The following is a 12724-nucleotide window of genomic DNA, read 5'->3' as shown; positions in this document are numbered from 1 at the left end:
ATGTTGATGATTTAATTCCTGGGCTGTTTGTAACTACCTGGTAGGTTGACTGACAACCTGAACCAGGTTACAGGCACTGGTTACAGTTTGAAGCTTTTCCTGATTGGGCAGCTTGATGATGTCCAGTCAATATTTAAATCACCCAGAAAATATACTTCTGTTGATATCACGATCATTATCAAGCATTTCACACATGTTATCCAGATACTGACTGTTGTCACGTGGTGATCTATAGCAGCTTCCCACCAGAATGGTCTTTAGGTGAGGCAGATGAACCTGTAGCCATATTACTTCAACATTATTTAGCATGCGATCCTCTCTAATCTTTACAGGAATGTGGTTCTTTACATTTCAACGCCTAGTCATGGCGACGTATATTTTCTCATTGTACATTTTTGGGGCTTTAGTACTTCTCTTAGCAGAACTTTTAGAGTGTCACGACTCCCGCCGAAGTTGGCTCCCCCGCCTGTTCGGGCGGTGTTCGGCGGTCGTCGTCACCGGACTACTAGTCGCCACCGATCCCTTTTTCTTTCCGGTTAGTTTTGTCTCATTAGTTACACCTGTTCCCATTTTGTGTTGATTTTCTTCCCTATTTAGGAACCCGCCCCTTTGTTGTGGGGGATTATTTTGATGTTCACGTTGTCTCGTTGGTGTTGTTAGTGCTCTGGACCTTGTTACCCGTTATTTGGGTTGGTCAGTGTTTGCGCCCGGCATTTCATTTCGGTGCCGTATTAAAGTGCACTTTTCCCCTGGACCTCTCTGCGCCTGATTCCTCGCTACACATCTAGCCAGCCGTGATGTAGAGAGCATTGGTTTACATTTTGATTGTCATTGAACCATTTGTTATCTTTCCTACTCTTGTGTGGGTTGGGTACAGGAACTTAGCGAGCTGGTTGATTGTAGCGCTAGTCGTTTCGCTGGCAACGTACAGTTATTTTGATGACGGCGGTTATTGGTTTCGTGGAGGATACCGTGCGTTATCTCTTACCGCTCCCTGATGCTGCACCCTCTAACTGGAGTGAGTGCTCCTGATATCCAAGATGTCAGGGTTCTTAGCGCGGATCACTTTTGATGCCTCAAAAGCTGTGCTCGCAAGCTCTGACTTCTGAGATTGGCAAACAAACGTGGGATGTAGGTCCCAAGTAGTAAATGAAGTTGTTTTAGTGAGTAGGGCAAAGTGAGCTGAACAAGGTCTATGATAGTATAATGGTGGGTGTTTAATCCGAGCTTGTTTGACAGTGTTAGTCAGAAAAATGCAGTGTTTGCGAGTCACAGAACCACTGAATTCTATTTTCAAAGCCGTGGCAAGTTTTGCGTAGTTGTTTTGCACGTGTAGCTGTTGTAGACGAATTAACCTCGTCACGTGTCTATTTGACGTTCGCTTCAACAGGTAAAGCCTGTCAGAACTCGTAGTGTTTGAATAGCCATCCTCTATGTCTGCTAAGAATGTCTCAGTGTTGTTTGGCTGACCTGGAACGGGGTCAAAGGTGAGGAAGTTTAACAATTTTTCTAGGTGTTCGGCGCTAAGAATGTGGAGAGGGTTGGCTTCATCCTGTCGGGAAATATGGGCCATTTAGTCAAGAGGAGAAGCCAAGCTTTGACTTTGTTGGCAAGGAGGCGCCATATTACACTATGTAAAATGGCCAAGAGGAAAAGACTGAGGGACCCCTGAGAGAGGTAAAGTCTGAAACCTTCTGCCGTGTTCCCGCCTTTCTGTACCGAGCTCTGGTTGTGAGCTTGGTTGTTTGGTTGGGTGACTGTTCTGGAGTTCCTCCAGGTGGTATCAGCTCCTACTGCTGCTAGCGTGGGGGTGAGACTGGTAGGGAGCACCACAGGGTTAAAGATCAGCTCCTACTGCTGTTGGCGTTGAGGTGAGACTGGTAGGGAGCACCACAGGGTTAAAGATCAGCTCCTAATGCTGCTCGCGTGGGGGTGAGACTGGTAGGGAGCACCACAGGGTTAAAGATCAGCTCCTACTGCTGCTAGCGTGGGGGTGAGACTGGTAGGGAGCACCACAGGGTTAAAGATCAGCTCCTACTGCTGTTGGCGTGGGGGTGAGACTGGTAGGGAGCACCACAGGGTTAAAGATCAGCTCCTACTGCTGCTAGCGTGGGGGTGAGACTGGTAGGGAGCACCACAGGGTTAAAGATCAGCTCCTACTGCTGTTGGCGTGGGGGTGAGACTGGTAGGGAGCACCACAGGGTTAAAGATCAGCTCCTAATGCTGCTAGCTTGGGGGTGAGACTGGTAGGGAGCACCACAGGGTTAAAGATCAGCTCCTACTGCTGCTAGCGTGGGGGTGAGACTGGTAGGGAGCACCACAGGGTTAAAGATCAGCTCCTACTGCTGTTGGCATGGGGGTGAGACTGGTAGGGAGCACCACAGGGTTAAAGATCAGCTCCTACTGCTGTTGGCGTGGGGGTGAGACTGGTAGGGAGCACCACAGGGTTAAAGATCAGCTCCTAATGCTGCTTGCGTGGGGGTGAGACTGGTAGGGAGCACCACAGGGTTAAAGATCAGCTCCTACTGCTGCTAGCGTCGGGGTGAGACTGGTAGGGAGCACCACAGGGTTAAAGATCAGCTCCTACTGCTGCTAGCGTGGGGGTGAGACTGGTAGGGAGCACCACAGGGTTAAAGATCAGCTCCTACTGCTGCTAGCGTGGGGGTGAGACTGGTAGGGAGCACCACAGGGTTAAAGATCAGCTCCTACTGCTGTTGGCGTGGGGGTGAGACTGGTAGGGAGCACCACAGGGTTAAAGATCAGCTCCTAACGCTGCTAGCGTGGGGGTGAGACTGGTAGGGAGCACCACAGGGTCAAAGATCAGCTCCTACTGCTGCTGGCGTGGGGACGAGTGGGAGACTGCTATGGAGCACCACAGGGTTAAAGATCATTCACAATTGAGGGTTCCAGATCAAAGCTGATGCTGAATATTACATGGTTTGGGCTTTTCATGCAATAATCGTTTAGAGGTCATATATTTATTGATGACTAAGTATAAAAAACATTACATGCTATAGTGCCAGCCATTAAAAAGTATTTTCCAATAGAGCTGACATACGACATCTACCGTGAATGGAGTCTCCGCGATTATGGGAACATTGCCTTTAAAGGCTTCTGACAAAGGGGCGATTAGATTGAATCCAGGTCAAGGTATGATGATTACCATACATCACTCCTTTATGGTCACACTTTTCTTAGAAGATGAGAGAATCGACAGTTGTCAGAAGTCAAACCATCCAGTCAACAAGCCACAGAAAATGTGTTTATTAAAAGTTAAGCCAAATGCCCCAAATTCATATCAAATACTGAACATTTTTTATTTAAGAGACAATAACAAGGAGTTTAAATACAGAAACATTTGTATTAATCAGACAATCACTGTATAAAGATGAATGGTGGATGGTGGATGGCTTGATAAAGCGGCTAAGACAGGGGTTCTCGAACCTCTTCTCTGGGACCCCCAGCAGTTCCAAACCTCTCCTCAGGGCAACTAGCTGTTCCAAACCTCTCCTCAGGGCAACTAGCTGTTCCAAACCTCTCCTCAGGACTACTAGCTGTTCCAAACCTCTCCTCAGGACAACTAGCTGTTCCAAACCTCCTCTCAGGACCCCCAGCTGTTCCAAACCTCTCCTCAGGACTACTAGCTGTTCCAAACCTCTCCTCAGGACAACTAGCTGTTCCAAACCTCTCCCGGGACAACTAGCTGTTCCAAACCTCTCCTCAGGGAAACTAGCTGTTCCAAACCTCTCCTCAGGACTACTAGCTGTTCCAAACCTCTCCTCAGGACAACTAGCTGTTCCAAACCTCTTCTCGGGACAACTAGCTGTTCCAAACTCTCCTCAGGGCAACTAGCTGTTCCAAACCTCTCCCAGGACTACTAGCTGTTCCAAACCTCTCCTCTGAGACCCCCAGCTGTTCCAAACCTCTTCTCAAGACAACTAGCTGTTCCAAACCTCTCCTCTGACACCCCCAGGCTGTTCCAAACCTCTTCTCAAGACAACTAGCTGTTCCAAATCTCTCCTCGGGACGACTAGCTGTTCCAAACCTCTCCTTTGAGACCCCCAGCTGTTCCAAACCTTTCCTCTGGACCCCTAGCTGTTCCAAACCTTTCCTCTGGACCCCTAGCTGTTCCAAACCTTTCCTCTGGACCCCTAGCTGTTCCAAACCTCTCCTCAGGACTACTAGCGGTTCCAAACCTCTCCTCAGGACAACTAGCTGTTCCAAACCTCTCCTCTGAGAACCCCAGCTGTTCAAAACCCCTCCTCTGGACCCCCAGCTGTTCCAAACCTTTCCTGAGACCCCCAACTGTTCCAAGCCTCTCCTCTGGGAACCACAGCTGTTCCAAACCTCTCCTCAGGAACCACAGCTGTTCCAAACCTCTCCTCTGGACCCACAGCTGTTCCAAACCTCTCCTCTGGGAACCACAGCTGTTCCAAACCTCTCCTCAGGACCCCCAGCTGTTCCAAACCTCTCCTCAAGACCCCAGCTGTTCCAAACCTCTCCTCTGAGACCCCCAGCTGTTCCAAACCTCTCCTCAGGACCCACAGCTGTTCCAAATCTCTCCTCAGGAACCACAGCTGTTCCAAACCTCTCCTCTGGACCTCCAGCTGTTCCAAACCTCTCTTCAGGACCCCCAGCTGTTCCAAACCTCTCTTCAGGACCCCCAGCTGTTCCAAACCTCTCCTCTGAGACCCCCAGCAGTTCCAAACCTCTCCTCTGACACCCCCAGGCTGTTTCATACCTCTCCCCGGGACAACTAGCTGTTCCAAACCTCTCCTCTGGACAACTAGCTGTTCCAAACCTCTCCTTAGGACCCCCAGCTGTTCCATACCTCTCCTCTGAGACCCCCAGCTGTTCCAAACCTCTCCTCAGGACCCACAGCTGATCCAAACCTCTCCCCAGGACCCCCAGCGGTTCCAAACCTCTCCTCAGGACCCCCAGCTGTCCCAAACCTCTCCTCGGGACAACTAGCTGTTCCAAACCTCTCCTCGGGATAACTAGCTGTTCCAAACATCTTCTCAGGATGACTAACTGTTCCAAACCTCTCCTCTGAGACCCCCAGCTGTTCCAAACCTCTCCTCTGGACCCCCAGCTGTTCCAAACCTTTCCTCTGAACCCCCAGCTGTTCCAAACCTTTCCTCTGGGTCCCCTAGCTGTTCCAAACCTTTCCTCTGGGTCCCCTAGCTGTTCCAAACCTTTCCTCTGGGTCCCCTAGCTGTTCCAAACCTTTCCTCTGGGTCCCCTAGCTGTTCCAAACCTTTCCTCTGGGTCCCCTAGCTGTTCCAAACCTTTCCTCTGGACCCCTAGCTGTTCCAAACCTTTCCTCTGGGTCCCCTAGCTGTTCCAAACCTTTCCTCTGGACCCCTAGCTGTTCCAAACCTTTCCTCTGGGTCCCCTAGCTGTTCCAAACCTTTCCTCTGGGTCCCCTAGCTGTTCCAAACCTTTCCTCTGGGTCCCCTAGCTGTTCCAAACCTCTCCTCAGGACTACTAGCTGTTCCAAACCTCTCCTCAGGACAACTAGCTGTTCCAAACCTCCTCTCAGGACCCCCAGCTGTTCCAAACCTCTCCTCAGGACTACTAGCTGTTCCAAACCTCTCCTCAGGACAACTAGCTGTTCCAAACCTCCTCTCAGGACCCCCAGCTGTTCCAAACCTCTCCTCAGGACAACTAGCTGTTCCAAACCTCTCCTCAGGACAACTAGCTGTTCCAAACCTCTTCTCGGGACAACTAGCTGTTCCAAACCTCTCCTCGGGACAACTAGCTGTTCCAAACCTCTCCTCGGGACTACTAGCTGTTCCAAACCTCTCCTCAGGACAACTAGCTGTTCCAAACCTCCTCTCAGGACCCCCAGCTGTTCCAAACCTCTCCTCAGGACAACTAGCTGTTCCAAACCTCTCCTCAGGACAACTAGCTGTTCCAAACCTCTTCTCGGGACAACTAGCTGTTCCAAACCTCTCCTCGGGGCAACTAGCTGTTCCAAACCTCTCCTCAGGACTACTAGCTGTTCCAAACCTCTCCTCAGGACAACTAGCTGTTCCAAACCTCTCCTCAGGGCAACTAGCTGTTCCAAACCTCTCCTCAGGGCAACTAGCTGTTCCAAACCTCTCCCCAGGACTACTAGCTGTTCCAAACCTCTCCTCTGAGACCCCCAGCTGTTCCAAACCTCTTCTCAAGACAACTAGCTGTTCCAAACCTCTCCTCTGACACCCCCAGGCTGTTCCAAACCTCTTCTCAAGACAACTAGCTGTTCCAAATCTCTCCTCGGGACGACTAGCTGTTCCAAACCTCTCCTTTGAGACCCCCAGCTGTTCCAAACCTTTCCTCTGGACCCCTAGCTGTTCCAAACCTTTCCTCTGGACCCCTAGCTGTTCCAAACCTTTCCTCAGGACTACTAGCGGTTCCAAACCTCTCCTCAGGACAACTAGCTGTTCCAAACCTCTCCTCTGAGAACCCCAGCTGTTCAAAACCCCTCCTCTGGACCCCCAGCTGTTCCAAACCTTTCCTGAGACCCCCAACTGTTCCAAGCCTCTCCTCTGGGAACCACAGCTGTTCCAAACCTCTCCTCAGGAACCACAGCTGTTCCAAACCTCTCCTCTGGACCCACAGCTGTTCCAAACCTCTCCTCTGGGAACCACAGCTGTTCCAAACCTCTCCTCAGGACCCCCAGCTGTTCCAAACCTCTCCTCAAGACCCCCAGCTGTTCCAAACCTCTCCTCTGAGACCCCCAGCTGTTCCAAACCTCTCCTCAGGACCCACAGCTGTTCCAAACCTCTCCTCAGGAACCACAGCTGTTCCAAACCTCTCCTCTGGACCTCCAGCTGTTCCAAACCTCTCTTCAGGACCCCCAGCTGTTCCAAACCTCTCTTCAGGACCCCCAGCTGTTCCAAACCTCTCCTCTGAGACCCCCAGCAGTTCCAAACCTCTCCTCTGACACCCCCAGGCTGTTTCATACCTCTCCCCGGGACAACTAGCTGTTCCAAACCTCTCCTCTGGACAACTAGCTGTTCCAAACCTCTCCTTAGGACCCCCAGCTGTTCCATACCTCTCCTCTGAGACCCCCAGCTGTTCCAAACCTCTCCTCAGGACCCACAGCTGATCCAAACCTCTCCCCAGGACCCCCAGCGGTTCCAAACCTCTCCTCAGGACCCCCAGCTGTCCCAAACCTCTCCTCGGGACAACTAGCTGTTCCAAACCTCTCCTCGGGATAACTAGCTGTTCCAAACATCTTCTCAGGATGACTAACTGTTCCAAACCTCTCCTCTGAGACTGTTCCAAACCTCTCCTCTGGACCCCCAGCTGTTCCAAACCTTTCCTCTGGACCCCCAGCTGTTCCAAACCTTTCCTCTGGGTCCCCTAGCTGTTCCAAACCTTTCCTCTGGGTCCCCTAGCTGTTCCAAACCTTTCCTCTGGGTCCCCTAGCTGTTCCAAACCTTTCCTCTGGGTCCCCTAGCTGTTCCAAACCTTTCCTCTGGGTCCCCTAGCTGTTCCAAACCTTTCCTCTGGACCCCTAGCTGTTCCAAACCTTTCCTCTGGGTCCCCTAGCTGTTCCAAACCTTTCCTCTGGACCCCTAGCTGTTCCAAACCTTTCCTCTGGGTCCCCTAGCTGTTCCAAACCTTTCCTCTGGGTCCCCTAGCTGTTCCAAACCTTTCCTCTGGGTCCCCTAGCTGTTCCAAACCTTTCCTCTGGACCCCTAGCTGTTCCAAACCTCTCCTCTGGACCCCCAGCTGTTCCAAACCTTTCCTCTGGTACCCCTAGCTGTTCCAAACCTCTTCTCAGGAACCCCAGCTGTTCCGAACCTCTCCTCAGGACCCCCAGCTGTTCCGAACCTCTCCTCGGGAACCCCAGCTGTTCCAAACCTCTTCTCTTGGACCCCCAGAATTTCAATGTATTTGACCTATACCACAGCTAGCACACCTGATTCAACTTGTCAACTAATAATCAGGCCCTTATAGGTGAATCAGGTGAGCTACGTCAGGGCTATATCAACATTGTGAATTGTCTGAGGGTCCCCAGAGGAGAGGGGTAAGAGACTGGTAACAGTAGAGATGTCTGAGGGTCCCCAGAGGAGAGGGGTAAGAGACTGGTAACAGTAGAGATGTCTGAGGGTCCCCAGAGGAGAGGGGTAAGAGACTGGTAGCAGTAGAGATGTCTGAGGGTCCCCAGAGGAGAGGGGTAAGAGACAGTAGAGATGTCTGAGGGTCCCCAGAGGAGAGGGGTAAGAGACTGGTAACAGTAGAGATGTCTGAGGGTCCCCAGAGGAGAGGGGTAAGAGACAGTAGAGATGTCTGAGGGTCCCCAGAGGAGAGGGGTAAGAGACTGGTAACAGTAGAGATGTCTGAGGGTCCCCAGAGGAGAGGGGTAAGAGACTGGTAACAGTAGAGATGTCTGAGGGTCCCCAGAGGAGAGGGGTAAGAGACAGTAGAGATGTCTGAGGGTCCCCAGAGGAGAGGGGTAAGAGACTGGTAGCAGTAGAGATGTCTGAGGGTCCCCAGAGGAGAGGGGTAAGAGACAGTAGAGATGTCTGAGGGTCCCCAGAGGAGAGGGGTAAGAGACTGGTAACAGTAGAGATGTCTGAGGGTCCCCAGAGGAGAGGGGTAAGAGACAGTAGAGATGTCTGAGGGTCCCCAGAGGAGAGGGGTAAGAGACTGGTAACAGTAGAGATGTCTGAGGGTCCCCAGAGGAGAGGGGTAAGAGACAGTAGAGATGTCTGAGGGTCCCCAGAGGAGAGGGGTAAGAGACAGTAGAGATGTCTGAGGGTCCCCAGAGGAGAGGGGTAAGAGACTGGTAACAGTAGAGATGTCTGAGGGTCCCCAGAGGAGAGGGGTAAGAGACTGGTAACAGTAGAGATGTCTGAGGGTCCCCAGAGGAGAGGGGTAAGAGACAGTAGAGATGTCTGAGGGTCCCCTGAGGAGAGGGGTAAGAGACTGGTAACAGTAGAGATGTCTGAGGGTCCCCAGAGGAGAGGGGTAAGAGACTGGTAACAGTAGAGATGTCTGAGGGTCCCCTGAGGAGAGGGGTAAGAGACTGGTAACAGTAGAGATGTCTGAGGGTCCCCAGAGGAGAGGGGTAAGAGACTGGTAACAGTAGAGATGTCTGAGGGTCCCCAGAGGAGAGGGGTAAGAGACAGTAGAGATGTCTGAGGGTCCCCAGAGGAGAGGGGTAAGAGACTGGTAACAGTAGAGATGTCTGAGGGTCCCCAGAGGAGAGGGGTAAGAGACAGTAGAGATGTCTGAGGGTCCCCTGAGGAGAGGGGTAAGAGACTGGTAGCAGTAGAGATGTCTGAGGGTCCCCAGAGGAGAGGGGTAAGAGACTGGTAACAGTAGAGATGTCTGAGGGTCCCCAGAGGAGAGGGGTAAGAGACAGTAGAGATGTCTGAGGGTCCCCTGAGGAGAGGGGTAAGAGACTGGTAGCAGTAGAGATGTCTGAGGGTCCCCAGAGGAGAGGGGTAAGAGACTGGTAGCAGTAGAGATGTCTGAGGGTCCCCTGAGGAGAGGGGTAAGAGACAGTAGAGATGTCTGAGGGTCCCCTGAGGAGAGGGGTAAGAGACTGGTAGCAGTAGAGATGTCTGAGGCTATGGTAGAGATAGTAGAGATGGGTACATGTCTTCATGAGAACTAGAGAACAGTCAGGTGTGATATCATCATTAATTATAGCAACAACAGAACATAGAAATGTCCTGCGAAATTCATCAAGAGCAGGAGGGAGTTCCAAACGGCACCCTCTTCACTAGATAGTGCACTACTGGCCCGGGTCAAAAGTAGTGCACTATTAAGGGACTAGGTTGCCATTTTGGACAAGACTTAGAAATGACCCAACAATTTACTAACAACAGGAGAAACAGAATATTACGTTTTATACGTGTGATGAGTAAATAGTGCATTGCTGTCATAAAACTCTGTCCGTCTGTCTGTGTGACCTTGGTGATGCAGCGCTGTCCTCTCTGTCTGTCCTGTCTGTCTGTCCTCTCTGTCTGTCCTGTCTGTCTGTTCTCTCTCTCTATCCTGTCTGTCTGTCCTCTCTGTCTGTCCTCTCTGTCTGTCCTCTCTGTCTGTCCTCTCTCTTTGTCATCTCTGTCTGTCCTCTCTGTCTGTCCTCTCTCTTTGTCATCTGGTCTTGTATAATGTACACCAGGCATGTTCCAGGTCCTGATCTCTCAGGGCTGTAGATGGTCCTCATCCGTTCATTAAGGAGACCTGAGTATGGAGGTCTGAGGCACAAGGGGAATGTTTCTGTGGATCTGCTTGTACTCCTCCAGGGCTGGTCTGGGTTTGAGTGGGGAGGAACAGTTTATAAAGGTTCCCATTTCACCTTCTGTTTCTCTGTCGTTTTAAGAAAACATACAAAGCATCATCGTTCCGTCAGAGGCTGTAGTAATAATATTACTACGACATATAAACGTCAACAAAAAAACTAAACGACATCCTCAAACCAAACAAGTAAGGCTAATGAAGAGGAAACACAGGAGGCCAAAGAGAATGTGGGTGTGTCTAAGAGAGGACAACCAAACTGAAGAGATCCAGGGTCATAGTGAGAACCAGTCTGTTCCTGGTTCAGCTGACATCTCTACAGACAGACGACCAGGGAGAGTGATGTCTGTAGCCGCAGAGAGGCACTGTGCTGTGGTCAGGGTGTGTGTGGGCAGTGTTTTTTGCATGGTCAGGATCTCTGCCATAAAATCTGAATATAGACCTTTCCAAGGAGCCCTTTCAGATTCTTATGTGGAAGGTACTGCAAAACAGAGACAGAACCGACAGAAAACATGTTAAGGAACAACACACTGACCTACTGTCATGACCTCAATAACACACTGATCTACTGTCATGACCTCAATAACACACTGACCTACTGTCATGACCTCAATAACACACTGATCTACTGTCATGACCTCAATAACACACTGATCTACTGTCATGACCTCAATAACACACTGACCTACTGTCATGACCTCAATAACACACTGATCTACTGTCATGACCTCAATAACACACTGACCTACTGTCATGACCTCAACACACTGACCTACTGTCATGACCTCAATAACACACTGACCTACTGTCATGACCTCAATAACACACTGATCTACTGTCATGACCTCAACAACACACTGACCTACTGTCATGACCTCAATAACACACTGACCTACTGTCATGACCTCAATAACACACTGACCTCAATAACACACTGACCTACTGTCATGACCTCAATAACACACTGACCTACTGTCATGACCTCAACAACACACTGACCTACTGTCATGACCTCAATAACACACTGACCTACTGTCATGACCTCAATAACACACTGACCTCAATAACACACTGACCTACTGTCATGACCTCAATAACACACTGACCTACTGTCATGACCTCAACAACACACTGACCTACTGTCATGACCTCAATAACACACTGACCTACTATCATGACCTCAATAACACACTGACCTACCTACTGTCATGACCTCAATAACACACTGACCTCAATAACACACTGACCTCAATAACACACTGACCTACTGTCATGACCTCAATAACACACTGACCTACTGTCATGACCTCAATAACACACTGACCTACTGTCATGACCTCAACAACACACTGACCTACTGTCATGACCTCAATAACACACTGACCTACTGTCATGACCTCAATAACACACTGACCTACTATCATGACCTCAATAACACACTGACCTACTGTCATGACCTCAACAACACACTGACCTACTGTCATGACCTCAATAACACACTGACCTACTGTCATGACCTCAATAACACACTGACCTACTATCATGACCTCAATAACACACTGACCTACTGTCATGACCTCAATAACACACTGACCTCAATAACACACTGACCTACTGTCATGACCTCAATAACACACTGACCTACTGTCATGACCTCAACAACACACTGACCTACTGTCATGACCTCAATAACACACTGACCTACTGTCATGACCTCAATAACACACTGACCTACTATCATGACCTCAATAACACACTGACCTACCTACTGTCATGACCTCAATAACACACTGACCTCAATAACACACTGACCTACTGTCATGACCTCAATAACACACTGACCTACTGTCATGACCTCAATAACACACTGACCTACTGTCATGACCTCAACAACACACTGACCTACTGTCATGACCTCAACAACACACTGACCTACTGTCATGACCTCAATAACACACTGACCTACTATCATGACCTCAATAACACACTGACCTACCTACTGTCATGACCTCAATAACACACTGACCTCAATAACACACTGACCTACTGTCATGACCTCAATAACACACTGACCTACTGTCATGACCTCAATAACACACTGACCTCAATAACACACTGACCTACTATCATGACCTCAATAACACACTGACCTACCTACTGTCATGACCTCAATAACACACTGACCTCAATAACACACTGACCTCAATAACACACTGACCTACTGTCATGACCTCAATAACACACTGACCTCAATAACACACTGACCTACTTTCATGACCTCAATAACACACTGACCTACCTACTGTCATGACCTCAATAACACACTGACCTCAATAACACACTGACCTACTGTCATGACCTCAATAACACACTGACCTACTGTCATGACCTCAATAACACACTGACCTACTGTCATGACCTCAATAACACACTGACCTACTGTCATGACCTCAATAACACACTGACCTACTGTCAT

General features: G+C 49.9%; 1 protein-coding gene across 50 annotated transcripts in view; it reads right to left on the bottom strand.

Annotated features, from left to right (window-relative positions):
- Positions 1-3873: 3873 nt before the first annotated feature.
- Positions 3874-12724, bottom strand: part of LOC118382384 (calcium and integrin-binding family member 2) — a 74875-nt gene continuing 66024 nt past the window's right edge. For 2 of the 50 annotated variants that reach the window (XM_052466869.1, XM_052466870.1), the window contains exons 6-7: positions 7338-10729; positions 4475-5472 (exon numbers count right to left, since the gene is read on the bottom strand). In XM_052466869.1, coding sequence (XP_052322829.1) covers positions 10708-10729 — 22 coding nt within the window. In that variant the 3' untranslated portion in view covers positions 4475-5472; positions 7338-10707. Of the gene's footprint in view, positions 4167-4474; positions 5473-7337; positions 10730-12724 lie in introns of those variants that run through there. The other 48 variants (XM_052466834.1, XM_052466839.1, XM_052466833.1 and 45 more) reach the window with 48 other exon arrangements.

This window comes from Oncorhynchus keta, chromosome 17 (genome assembly GCF_023373465.1).
Source record: "Oncorhynchus keta strain PuntledgeMale-10-30-2019 chromosome 17, Oket_V2, whole genome shotgun sequence".
Lineage (NCBI taxonomy): Eukaryota > Metazoa > Chordata > Actinopteri > Salmoniformes > Salmonidae > Oncorhynchus > Oncorhynchus keta.
Note: the sequence above shows the minus strand (reverse complement) of the source record. Positions and strands in the feature narration are given on the sequence as shown.